This window comes from Labrus mixtus, chromosome 9 (assembly GCF_963584025.1).
Source record: "Labrus mixtus chromosome 9, fLabMix1.1, whole genome shotgun sequence".
In the NCBI taxonomy this organism is placed as follows: Eukaryota; Metazoa; Chordata; class Actinopteri; order Labriformes; family Labridae; genus Labrus; species Labrus mixtus.
This window is the reverse complement of record NC_083620.1, coordinates 24,247,578-24,261,517: the sequence shown is the minus strand read 5'-3', so window position 1 is coordinate 24,261,517 and position 13,940 is coordinate 24,247,578. Positions and strand designations below refer to the sequence as shown.

The following is a 13,940-nucleotide window of genomic DNA, read 5'->3' as shown; positions in this document are numbered from 1 at the left end:
AGGCTGAGACGGTTATCTTATCTTTGTTAAACCTTTTGTTCTTTCTTTCTTTGATTTTTGTCTTTGTTTTTCAGCTCTAGCATAGAAGAAAAATACAAACTCAAACATCACATCATTGAAACGTCACTTTGCATTGTGATATTACACCTCACTATTTTAAAATGTACTTACTGCTTTTTCATTTTCAAATTGCAATAACATTTATGCGTCTCCATTTGGCTTATAATAAGCTACAACATAGAAATGTGTGCAATAGAAGCAGATAAAGTAATCTGGCACTATGAATGAATCGGCCTGATTTGGAACAGGCTAAGAGTTTGTTCATTTAAATACTGTATTTAATTAACTACAATTACTACAGTCTGTGTACCCATATGAGGTTTGACGCCTGTTAACATTGCTCTCTTTGTACAAGCATGAACTAATAAGCCTCCAAATAATGGACAAAAAAACTGTCCGGTGGCATCACTGTCACATACTGAAAAAACACAATCTACTCAGTTTTGAGAGCTTTATGCACTTATGTTTCCTCAAACTTGTTTTTAAATGTATCAACAATCTGGCCCCTGAACCTCTCTCCAGATATGTTCAAAAACAGGACGGAAACAGGGTAACGAGAAGCACTGTGAATGGAGACTGTAGCGTACAACATCGTAGATCTACGTTTGGTCAATCAGCCTTCTCCATCAAAGGCTGTAAACTCTGGAACACATTACCACCTGAAATAAAATTAATGTCCGACTTAAAATCTTTTACAAAACAGGTGAAATGCTGGCTCAAAGCAAGCCAGAGCTGTACCCACTTTTAATTAATATCTTCAAACTTTATTTTAAACTGGTTTATAACATTTGTATTGTTGTACATGTATTTTAATGTATCCTCATATCGTGTTATGGGGTTTTATGTAACTGAATGTTGTACATTTTAATCTGTTTGTTTACATAAAGGCCCAACTGGGGACACGAGTTGGAAATTAGCAATAGCTATATACTCTTTATGCAGCACATCAGTTTCATGCTTTGTATTGAAATTATGTTAAATTGCATTGTCCCTATTAAATAAATAAATTCAACTCAACTACAGAAGACAAAAGTGCAATTGTATGGAGTGTTAATGATGCTGGAATTAACATGATAATAAAATAAACAGAAGGAAGAATTAACATTAGGCATAGATCTTAATGTACAGTAATAATAATAAATAGTGTTCATAGGATAATATCAGATGACATGGATGATAGGACACGATTCAATAGGTGTACAAACAAAATCATATACGATAAATAATCGTATATATAGATTAGATACAGCCACAGGGGGCGTTTGTGTTGCAGGTATGCACAGTGATTGTTTTGACAGAATCATTAATTATTAATAATTCATGAATGTATCATTGAATCAAAACATTTTCTTACATTTTGTATCACAACCGTGTCATAATAAGACTAAACTTATGTTGCAGTACATTAGTTATGAATAATAATCCTCCACTGATATTATATTAGGAACACCTCAAATGTAAGCTCACCTTTATCTTTTTGATTTTTAATTAGCTATTTATTAAATCATATGGTCCTCCATTAGCTGTTATTACCTTAAAAGTTTACTGCTAAAAAAAATCATATGTATTATCTGAATAACGCAACATGAAACGCTTTTTTTTTTAAATATTTATTTTTGGACTAAATGTGAAAGTAATTAAAGTCAAAGGATTGCAGAGCAACCACCAATTCATAATGTCAGAGGTATTATAGCAACAGTGTTAGTTTTCATTTTCATATTTAATGTTGTTCCTACTAAACACATTTCAGATTAATATTTCTTATAATAAAGGAAATATATGCTGACATTTATACAAATGACACTTGTGCATTAAACAGTATTTATAATACATTATAAAAAAAAACCTTATGTGAATTATTTTTTTTACTACTGAAGAAAATATTTTAAAAAGAAGATTTTTACTGGCTGTAAAGGTGAAAATAAACATCGACACAGGAGCTAGAGGGAGCAGACTTTAATCTGCATAATGCACAGAGGTGAAAAACAAGGGGCAGGCACCAATGGGTAGAACTTTATATACGTTTTTTCTACTTAGTGGATTGGCTAAACTCTAATCCGGCAAGTGACATTTATGAATTTGTTTAAATGTCCTTGAATTGATGTTTGATGCAATCCGAGGTGCTGCTTGTCAACAGGAAATGCAGGCAACTGCTTGTGGCCCCAGAACAGTAAGGGGGGGGGGGGGGGCCCAGAGGGCTTTAACCCACAGCAGTGGCTCAAAATGTGCAAATTTTGCAATGACAGTAGGCAATCTCCCTGATGGGCCCCATCTGACAGCACTTACTCTCGTTGCTGTCAAAACCAAAGTTTTTAATTGAAAGTCATCAAAGAAAATGAAGAGGAATTATCTGTCTTTCTGCTGGTTGGAGGACCCCAGAATAAATGTTTGCCTAGAGCCCCAACAGACTGTACTTGATTCCAAAAGTGGTTTATTTTTAGCTGGAAGGCTCGGCACCACTGAAAATTCTCTTCTTAAAAAATGTACCAGCAGCTGATAAGTTTCTGGTAAGCATGCTGTCACCGATCAAAAGATCCATTCTCCCTCTGAACTTTGTCATTTAGTAAGGCAACAACAATCCCTGTGTCGTGGTTACCTCCACCTGGTTACTGTTTCTCTCTTTAACTTTGCTCATTAGATTAATGACTCCTTTGTTTACGCAGTGTTGATAGGAAAGACGTGTCACACTCAGCCCTCACGAGTCACTTCTCCTCCGCTCTTAGCTCCGGTAATGAACCTCAGAGGGTTTGGTGACACAATGTGATAAACAGCCACTGTTTTGTTTTGTAACATTTCAAACCGTGACAGACAGGCGAGGGAGACAAACACAATCAATCAATTCCCCTGATTTTAGGAATGCTAAACAGTGATTATCTTTTATTTTTAAGTCTTGAAAAGTTTGACATAAAAACATAAGAGAGAACTTTACAATATCAAAATTGGGCCAAAACAAATAAATGCAGAGCAATTAGAAAGTTGTTTTTTAACATTTGGCGTCACAGATGTCCTTTAATAAAATGAAATATATGTTTTCATAACATTTGAACAGTAAATGGTACAAAGGATAACAGAGTTTTGAGCATAGTGTTAATTGATTGTATTGGTGTAGTAATCCATTTCTGACTGTTTTAGGCCACTCTACATTTCATATGTCATGGTGATATCAAAATGAATCTAAAAGATGTTACTTAATATTTATTATTATCACCTGATCACATACTTTCAAAATAGATATTTCTTAAATATCATGATAAAGAGTCAAACTGGGGATCTGATTTCATCCTGGTCAGTATCCATGAGACACAGACTTTAACTGTTCATTGTTTCTTCTTGTTAAAAAACATTAAAAAAAAAAACAGTCAAGTATCTTCAGTTTCATAAAGTTGACACAGTCCAAATGTATTTTAGATTTTTTTTTAAATGACAGTGACGAACATGTACAGTAATGATAAATATGATATGACAGGGTAATACATAGAGTTGAAGATCAACAACGAAAGCTGAAAAGACAAAAGATGATGAGAAGCAAAAACAAAGAAGCAAATTATAACCCCCCCCCCCCCCCCCCCCCCCCACACACACACACACACACACACACACACAAAACAATGACAGTTGTAAGAGCAGCATGTTGTATTCACTTTGAAGTATTGTTTTGGACCTGATATTTCCTCAACTGGTCTTTCTTTATTCATTAGGTTAACTTGAGCAAAAGGAGGTACAGAATCAACAAATAGAGTTCATACTAAGCCAGCTAGCTCCTAGTCTGCTGCCTTCAAGCCTGTATATCTGCCATTGTAACAGTAATACATCTGGTTCCCAAACTGCATTCTGGTCTGCTAGTGTGAGGTTCACTAGCCTCCAGCTACCATCCAAGCCAGCTAGCTTTTCGCTTGCAATCCACCAGACTGAGTCCTGGCCTGCTAACACCTATAGCCTGTACTCCAGCCAGCTAGTGGCTAAGCTCCAGACTCCATGCTGATCTGCAGACTTCCACATCTGCAACTCAAAGTTTCTGCCACACTGCACTCTAGAAACATAGATGCCTAGCAACACAAGACGCCTGAGTGTCTTTGACCTGCCAACAGCCAAGAGACAGCAGGTCATTGGCAAACAAGAAACCATGTCCAGTATGACATCATGTCTAAAATATGAGATCTCTCTCACAGCTTAGCCAAAGTGTTCTATGAGCTGTGTGTTGGGCCGGTCTAATCTGTTAAGAAATCCCATCTAACCCATCAATAGAAAATGTCTCAGGAAACAACTCCTACACCTCGCTCGCACAAGAAAGACAGGGCTGCATGTTGCTGTTCATTGACTGCAACTAACAGTTAAACATCATAGTTCCTTCCTGGCTCATCACAAAGCTCAGGACTGAGATTTAAGATACCACTCTGCATGTAGGTTAGCTCTACATTCAACCATGGAGACGCTGGACATACAGGTACAGCAAAACAACGTAAGCAAACCACACACAGAACTTCACAAACACAGTTTATTGCATTTCAGATTTTAAATTAATCAGCTGGCCTAACAGCAAAAGTAGGGATTAGCGAGAACATCCATAGAAATGTAATGGATTCAAAAGTATAATATATGTAGTGGAGTAAAAGTAATGTGTTTTTACTAAAAATAATAATCAAGTAAAGTTAAGGACAGTACTCAAGTAAATTTACTTTGTCACTGTCCACCACTGCAGTGGGCAGGCCTGTGCAAAAAACAACAAGCATTGATATATGTATTGTTAATAAATGTTTATATTATTAATTTGTCATATATGTAACTTTATCCTGATGACTTGGCAGAGACCTAGGTAAAAACATCCATGTTACCCAGAAGACCGTCTGCAGGCCAGGTCCAGTCCAGGTCTACACCATAGACTCACTATGCTCTGCCAATGAAAGGCATCTGATCCATACCTTCACATCAAGGCACTAAGGGCGCGGTCTCACTGGCCATCCGTACCGTGCCCAAGCACGCTTCAACACTAAAGTCCAGTTCGTCTGACCAGTGTGACCGCTCCGCATCGTGCTCAGGCACGGTGCACTTCCTTGGCTTTGGCACACTTCGGAGAGGTGTGCTTCAGCACGGTTCACTTCATGCACGAGCACGAGCACGAGCACGCGGGTAAACAACGCTGACAGCCTTCATTATGGAGAAATCCAGAGTTTCATGGCTGTATCTGACTAACATGACACAATATAAGCCACAAAGTAGCTGTCATGCTCTCTGTGTTGTTCTCCAATGTGCGGCCGCGGACTCGCTTGTGGACTCGGCCGCGCGTCTATTTTATTTTTTATTTATTTATGGCTGTGTCTGATGAAAATGGCTTAAAATAAGCTGCAAAGTCAGTAAAGTAGCTGTCATGCTCTCTGTGTTTTTCTCTGATGTGCAGACGTGGACTCGACTACGCGTCTCTTTCTCTCTCTCTCTCTCTCTCTCTCGTCCGCCTGTCTGTAAACTGAGCACACTTCATAATAACATAAAGCGTGCGGTTAGTCCTGCCAGTATGACCGCGGGCCGTGCCGGCCAGCGTGGGAATGGCACAGCGGGGGGGGGCCATTGGTGCTTGAGTACAGCACGGTACAGATGGCCAGTGAGACCGCGCCCTGAGTCTCTCACTAGACTCTTCTCCTCTGTCGCCCCCTGGTGGTGGAAAGAACTTCCAAAGTCCATTCGATCTGCAGTATCCCTTTAAGAAAAAGCTAAAGACCCTGCTCTTTAATAAACACCTAAGCACTTATTTATATTGATGATTACTCTGATGATGATGGTTTTGTTTGATAATGATAATGATAATGGTTAGGATGGTTTTGATGATTTTGATGCTGATTAGAACTCTTAATAACAGCTGCCTGTCAGTACCTGTGTTAGATCGGACTTAAAGCTCTTTGTTTGCACTTACTGACGTTGTTTCCTCCTCTCTAGATCCTTGCTTGTGTTACTTACTCTCTGATGTACATCGCTTTAGATTTAAGTGTCTGCTAAATGAATTGTAGACTTGTAGAGGACATATGACTTGACATGACACCATTAGGTTTATATTTGTGGTTTTGAGTGAAGGGTCTTAACAACTCATTTGAAACAGTTTTAACTCTCTCAAAGGATGAATTGTGATGACGGTAGAAATCCACAGACTCGTCCTCTAGTGCTGACAACATTAATGGAAAATGTATTTTTGTGTCGTGTCATTCAATATTTGAACTTGAATCCTGATCACACATGCAGTTAAATTGCTATAAAATTATCATATATTGTGAACCCCAACAATACATCATATTAACTGTTGCATGTACAGGTAATGTACAATCTATCACAGCAAGAGAGTTTACCATCATAAAGTTTGTTCTTGGTGACGTGTTTGTTTGAAGTCCATGACACTCACAAGCATAAACACAAATTAGATACAAGAGGAAGCTCATTATGTCTCATGTCTGTAACTGTCTCTAGTGTGTGATTAAATTGCACACGTATGGAGACCTCTCTGCGTGTCTATGTCCCTTAATGAATTCTCTCTTCAAAACAGTCTTATGCAATGTTTTTCATTCTTTTCTGGGCAAAAAGTTTCCTCTAACTCTTTGTGATAACATCATCTCTGTTATAAGATGTTTGTAAGAAGTGAAGTTCAATACCTTTGATGCAACTTTTTTAAGGACTGGATATTTGATGTCCAGAGTACATTTTTGTTAAAACACTACAGAAAAGACCATTGAACGCAACTTTACACTTCAATACATGAAAAGACAAGGGACAGAGTTTATATTTTGCAGTAAGCGTGGTAAATGGTCAATCTTTGGGAAAAAATAATATGAATGATCTTCAAAGAAAATATAATGTAATTAATTCATTATATTATACAATTGTGAAACAAAAATTAATGCATATATCCCGCCTCAAAAAAATAAAAATTCTAGTTCTTAATAATTGATGTAGTCATTTTTAGCATTACACTACACATATTAAAACACTAATACAAATAATTAATGCAATGTCAAATTAAAGACACCATGTTGGCATTTTCCAACAGAGAACAAAACTCGTAAATAAGAAGAATCACGTTTTATATTTTTATGTACCTTTTACATTGAGGGTGATGTAAGCTGCAGCCTCCGGTATTGAAAAATTAATAATGTTATAGTGCAAAAACCTGCAGTTCCTCAAGTGTCCACTTGAGGCTGGCTGGAAGGCCCAGACACACCAATCTAAAATGCCCATTTTGACAACCGAAATTAACACGTTTACAGCCTGGTTCAAATAACAAATGTGGTCTGAAAGCTTATTTATCAGCACACACTGTACTGTTACAACTCATTCATTCTGATTTTATGAAGGATAAGTTATTCATAATAAAGAAGGGTGTGGATAACTTTTTGTCTGGAGGCTTAAGGCCTACCTCAGCTCCAGCTCTTTGCCTGTTACTAGGTTGGCTGAAAGTTAGTTGATATAGTGACCGAGGCCATCTATGGGCTTCTCACACCAAAGGGATGTCCATGCTTTAAACAGCCTATGATGTTATGCTCCAAAGCTATTCTCTAAGCTAAAGTTAATATGTGCTCAGAGACCTCCATTAAACACTGGGGATATTGACACTCCTTCCCCAGTTTTAATTGAGACACACTCTGGGGTTTTGTGTTAGTGCCGTTAACTCCTTTGGGATTTACTATTAGCATTATTCAATTAATGGCTCTTCCATTAATCATCATGAGATGAGAGTTATTTGCAATGCGTAGCATAACAGCACAACCTCACTGACTTATTAACAATTACTAAATTCTTGTTAAAAAAGAAGGCTATAAACTCCTACCTACACAAACAACAACAAAAAAATGTCAATTAAAGGTACAAAACGTGCAGACATGCATGCATATGTGCAATTGTCATTTGTGTGTCTTGGGGAGATTAGTGACTGATAATAAGTAACCAGAGAATACAAAAAATTGTAACCATAACAACCACTGGGAAGGCTGTAGGACATCTTTTTAAAAGGCGTGTCAGCAGATGAGGCTGCCATACTGTTTAAGGATGGTCAGAGTAAAACTCCTAGAAAGAGATTAATCTAGTCAGAACTTTATCAGGAGTTAACCACATTTATTTTTTAATCGATGATCGTAGTAGGTGTTGTAAAAATAGTTGACAGACCAGAGACACCAAATAACTTATGACATACAGTAAATCTTGCTCTGTAAGGATCACAATTGTTTTAATGTTTGAGATGTTGCCAAAGTGATTCATCTGCTGTGTTGTTTCAGGCTTTTCTACTCCATCATGTCAGAGGGAAATCAGAGCACTGTGACCGAATTCATCCTCACTGGATTCCCTGGACTTCACCCAGAGTACGAAGGCATTGTCTCAGCTGTATTGTTCTTTGTTTATTTGCTAACTTTGACGGGCAATGCTACAATTATTTGTTTATTTGCAACAGATCGCAGCCTCCATAAGCCGGTGTATTACATCATTCTTAATCTGACTGTGAGTGATATTCTCATGAGCACAACTGTTTTACCTAAGATCACGAGTAAATACTGGTTTAATTCAGGGACTATTTCGTTCACTGCTTGCTTTGTTCAAATGTACTTTGTTCACTATCTTGGCACAGTGAATTCATATATTTTCTTCCTGATGGCCTTTGATAGATACTTGGCTATCTGTCATCCTCTCAGATATCCAACTCTTCTTAAACACTCCACCATCTTCATTCTCAGTATGAGTGCATGGGTTATTGCCAAGGCAGGCGCTTTAATGTTAGTTATTCGAGCTTACCCCCTGCCTTACTGTGCCTCAAACATAATCAATCACTGCTTCTGTGATCACATCGGTATAACAACACTTGCGTGCACTGACCGAGGCCCCTATGGTCTTCCTGCTTTTGGGCTAGCGATGGTTGCACTTCTTGGACCTCTGGCGTTTATCATTTTCTCATATTGCTCTATAATTATAAATGTTCTTAAGATAGCAAACGTACAAGGCCGTCTAAAATCTATGTCCACTTGTAGCACTCAACTGATTGTGATATCACTCTATTACCTACCCAGATGTTTTGTATATTTAGCCAGCAATGTCGGCATTAAATTCAGTGCTGATGTGCGAATAGTTATTATCATGCTGTATAGCCTTTGCCCTCCCATGATTAATCCACTAATATACTGCTTAAGGGCTAAAGACATGAGAGAAAGCTTTAGTAAGCGACTCTACAAAAAGACTGTTCCACAAAAAGCACAAATCTCAGCAGTGAGTCACTCCTAAACCAATAGTTCAGTGTTTATCTTTGTAACTGCCTTCTGTCTTTTTATGGATTTGTTTTATTAAAAATGTATTGATAATTTAAGAATTGAAAGTTAAAGACTTTAAACTTTTAAACGTGTCATTTTGAAAATATGTATATTTTAAGAGGGAGGCTAACTGCTTTGTCTATCTGGTATAAAAGTATTGCTTAAAGCAACACAACACGGTTATAAAAAGAGAATACGTATGTACTGTATATTAAAATCACAAGATGCCCGGTGATGTTTCGTTGGGGGAAACAAAATAAAACAGTTTGAACGTGTTTGAAAACTGGTTTGTGACCTAATTGTGAGCACTTTTAGACCCCAGCAGTTACTGTATGGACATGTCAAGTTATGGTACAGAATGGAGCGTGTCAGGTGTCAGAGTAAAGGGAACTTAAAGTGGGGTGTCTTTGTCTTTGTTTCAGACCTTTGTGTTGTATTCTGTAACCAAATTAATTAAATAAAATATTTTTTTGTCAAAAATCTGCATCGTTCTTTTGTATCAGCTCAGACCAAAACTGTTAATGAAGAATCTAATGAGCATGGTAAATCAAGACTGATATTTGATCTTAGAACTTGTATGTCACACAAAATGTATAGAAGAACAATGTATATGACTTTTAAAACTTACACAGAAAAGCAAAAGATGCAAAGCTGTCTCTGCTGCAGACAAACCCTTCTCAAATGATTAACCTTGAGGGGTTTGTCGGACTGCCTGAAAGTTCAATGCTTCTTTCACTGCCCCCTCTGAAAAGTCTGCACCACACATTCATTTGGGGCAGCAGTAGACCGGGTTGGGAACCGAAGGGTTGCTGGTTCAAGTCCCTGGAGAGGAGAGATACCAGGTCCCTTTCCAAGTACTGTCCAGATGAACTTAAGCAAGGCACCGAACCTCCATCAGCTCTGTCGCGCTCCCTGTAAAGCCGCCTCACTCAGACATCTCTCCATTGATGCATGTCCATAGGCCCTGTTTGTGCATGTACGTCAAGTCAAGTTCTCTAGATTGTCATGTCAACCATATACAAAGTACACAGTGGGATTTACATTTTGTACCTCTAGAACTGTGATGCTACAACATGTCTCTCTAATGTGTATTTATAGTCTGAGTCCTGTGAGATCTCTATTAAAATTAAAACATGTTTCCTGGTGTTTTGTCAGAGTGCAGTTGTTTATAACACTTTAACATTATTAATTACGGTCTTCCAATACCATATTAAACAAGTGGTTGTAAGACTGTGCAAGTTTGGTGAGTTTTATGCATTATGGGCCTTATACGTCTTGAAAAAAGGTCTTTGGATGATGTCATGTATTTGTTTGACAATTGTCAAATCTGATCTGATTTCTTCATATAATGTATCACTCCTCATTGGACATCCTCTAAATTACTTTTGAATGGCTTTCATATTTAAAATAAAACACTTTTTCACAAGGATACATTTTAAAGATTTATTTTTGGGGGCTTTTTGTGCCTTTAATAGAGAGATAGGACAGTGGATAGAGCTGGAAATGAGGGAGAGAGAGAGTGGGGAACGACATGCGGGAAAAGGAGGCCGGATTCAAACCCAGGCTTGCCCGCTTTTGAGGACTATAGCCTCCATACATGGGGCGCGCCCACTAACCACTGTGCCACCAGCGCCCCATAAGGATACATTTTAAAGACGGAGTGGGGAGACATGAATTCTCTTTGATGGCTGCTGTTGTTTTCAATGTCCTCACTTTGCCTTTCTGTAAATCAAACGTCATTGCTCAATGCTACTGTGACTACATTTCTATAACAAGTCAGGCATGTGGTGACCTTATTAAAATTGTTGCAGTAACATCATTGTGTGTGGCCATGTTTTGTCTTTTGCTTGAGTTTGAACTACATGTTTCTGTCAAGGTTGCATTTTCTAGGGGGTTTAGATGTTCAAATATTACAAAGGTGGAGTTATTTTGAGACTAGGGTGACAGTCTTTTTGTCAGAAATACCACATTTATTTATAGTTTTAAAGATGAAGGCCGCTTTTGGTTTTATACCACCTGCGGTCTGCCTTTTTACACTCAGCTGACAATTTTTTTTTTCTAACATTAGAAATATCCTATTGTTCAAATAAACCAATAATATATTTGGGGTTATGTCAGTAAGGGGTCAATCTGAAGGTAAAAATAACAATACCACTTGTTATGTTGTTTCAGAGATTGTGTTTGGAAAATTCAGTAACAAGACTAAAAGTAACTAAAGAGTGCCTTTAACAAAATCTGATAATAAAATGTTTTGTCTTTAAGCCGGTTTTTCAATGGGTTGTTGATGACCACAAGGAAGGAGATACCATTACGCTATCCTAACACGCGAGCGATTCATTTGAGAATATGACCCTGTGAGAATAAACACGGTCAGGCATCACATGGAGCAAATATTAACCCCGCCACAGCACTCAACTTTCAGTTGTTGGCCTGCATCTGAGAGGTAGACATGTTTTCTTGACTCTGGATGGGAAACACAAATGATGTAGTTGTCTTTGTCGCTGTTTTATATTGAATGTTTGTTGTTTGAAATGTTCTAAAAAACAAAAGAGGAAAGCCAGCAAATACATAACATTGGGGAAACTTTCATAAATGTTTTTAAGTGTTTGTCAAGACTTAAAAGTAAAGACAATATAAGCTGAATTATTTCATTATTCAGATAATTAAGCTGTATGCATTTGTATTATTGTTGGCATTACTAATGATATGGCTTTGGATTTTCATGAATTTCTCTGTCTTGGTGTTGATTGAAAAGGTGATGATGACCTACTCCAATGTCACAAGAATGAGAAACTTCTCAATCCTTGGATTCCCTGGACTGTCACCACAGTATTATGGTCCTGTGTCGGCGCTCTTGTTTTTCATCTACCTTGTTATCGCACTGGGAAACGTGTTCATTTTAGCATTCGTTGTGTATGAGAAGACCCTGCAGAAACCGATATATCTGGTCTTTTGTCACCTGGCACTGAATGACTTAACATTTGGCACTGTGACTCTCCCAAAGATCATATCGAAATATTGGTTTGGTGACAGCATTATTTCCTTTCATGGATGCTTTGTACAGATGTTCCTTGTTCATTATTTGGGAGCAGTGACCTCTTTCATCTTGTTAGTAATGGCTCTTGATCGATTTGTTGCTATATGTATTCCTCTGCGTTATCCAGTCCTGATCACAAACAACATCATATCTGTGCTCTGTGGCTTTGCTTGGTTCATACCTGTGTCTTTGATGGTCACCATTGTTTACCAGACCCTTTCTTTGCATTACTGTAAATCAAATGTCATTGCTCAATGCTTCTGTGACCACATTTCTATAACAAGTCAGGCATGTGGTGATGATGTGAAAATTGTAGTGGTCACTGCTCTCTGTATGGCCATGTTTTGTCTTTTGCTTCCTCTGGCATTCATCTTGTTTTCCTATGTTTCAATAATCGTGGTAATTATGAAGATGTCCAATGTTGCAGGGCGCAAAAAAACCTTCTCAACGTGTACCCCCCAGATATTCCTAACATGTGTCTTTTATCTTCCAAGGTGTTTCGTTTATGTAGCTAATACTATTGGCTTTACTTTCAGTTTAGATGTTCGTATTTTATTGATACTGTTCTACAGTCTGCTTCCTCCTGCTGTCAATCCAATTATATATTGTTTCAAGACTCAAGACATTAAGCAGACTTTGATGAAGAAGCTTAAATCAACGAGGATCGGAGTAGAGATAAAGCGTTCAGTCTAATAATGAGCTGATGATACAGTCAATCTGCTCAAAATGTTTTTTTGGTCATGCATTTTATTACCGTAAAGCATGCATTCAACAGAAGTTTATGAATGTGATAATGAAATGGGATCTTTTTCTGTGGAAATATCAAGTGTCATTGCTTTAGTAATAAAATAGAAAACAAGATGCAACATGATGAAATAATACGACAATATCTGTATCATAAAAAACTCAAAATAAAGCTACGTTGTTTTTTTTCTTCTTCTCACAAACAGGTTTATTTTTCAGTGCTTATAGGAGACTGAATCAAAAGGGCAATATAATCACTACAGTTATATTCTACACCAACAACAGCACCATGTTTGTACGGTAACATTAATGGACCTAACACTCGTTACGTTACACAGTCTGTTGGGTCAAAAAGAGAAAAGCAAGCTCTTTACAGAATTAACTGCAATTATTCATAAGCAACAAAAAAAAAAACATGCCTGAGTGCTGAATGGCTTGCCTAACAGAGATAGCTTTGCTGTCTTACAGGCAAGCTTTGACTTTAAAAAAAATAATTTTGAGCAATTTTTATCAGACAAAAATATGTGCTGTCCCCCTGAAAACATACATTTACAGAAAGAGTTTGTGTCTTATGGTTTAGAGAAAATTAAAGAGTTCTTATGTAGACTTAAAAAATAAACACAGAGACTCACATTTCTTCAAGACTTGGTACACTCAACATGCAATAGCCTCATTGACAATGAATCTATGGGGCCCTAAGCAGTTGCCTACCCTGCCTGTTGATAAGCAGCGCCTCTGCACAGGGTTTCATTTTTTGTTATATAGCTGTCCATTTTGATTTTCTCATACTTTGCAAAAAGTTGCAATCCTTCAAACTATGTTGCATAAAA

General features: G+C 37.6%; 2 protein-coding genes across 2 annotated transcripts; both read left to right on the top strand.

Annotated features, from left to right (window-relative positions):
* The first annotated feature begins 8,164 nt into the window (after positions 1-8,164).
* LOC132979894 (olfactory receptor 2AT4-like) lies at positions 8,165-9,745 on the top strand. The gene has a single exon (XM_061045725.1). The coding sequence runs from the start codon at positions 8,326-8,328 to the stop codon at positions 9,301-9,303; it is 978 nt and encodes a 325-aa protein (XP_060901708.1). The 5' UTR covers positions 8,165-8,325; the 3' UTR covers positions 9,304-9,745.
* A 2,342-nt stretch (positions 9,746-12,087) lies between these two features.
* LOC132979893 (olfactory receptor 2AT4-like) lies at positions 12,088-13,097 on the top strand. Its single transcript, XM_061045724.1, has one exon. The coding sequence runs from the start codon at positions 12,088-12,090 to the stop codon at positions 13,057-13,059; it is 972 nt and encodes a 323-aa protein (XP_060901707.1). The 3' UTR covers positions 13,060-13,097.
* Positions 13,098-13,940: the final 843 nt, after the last annotated feature.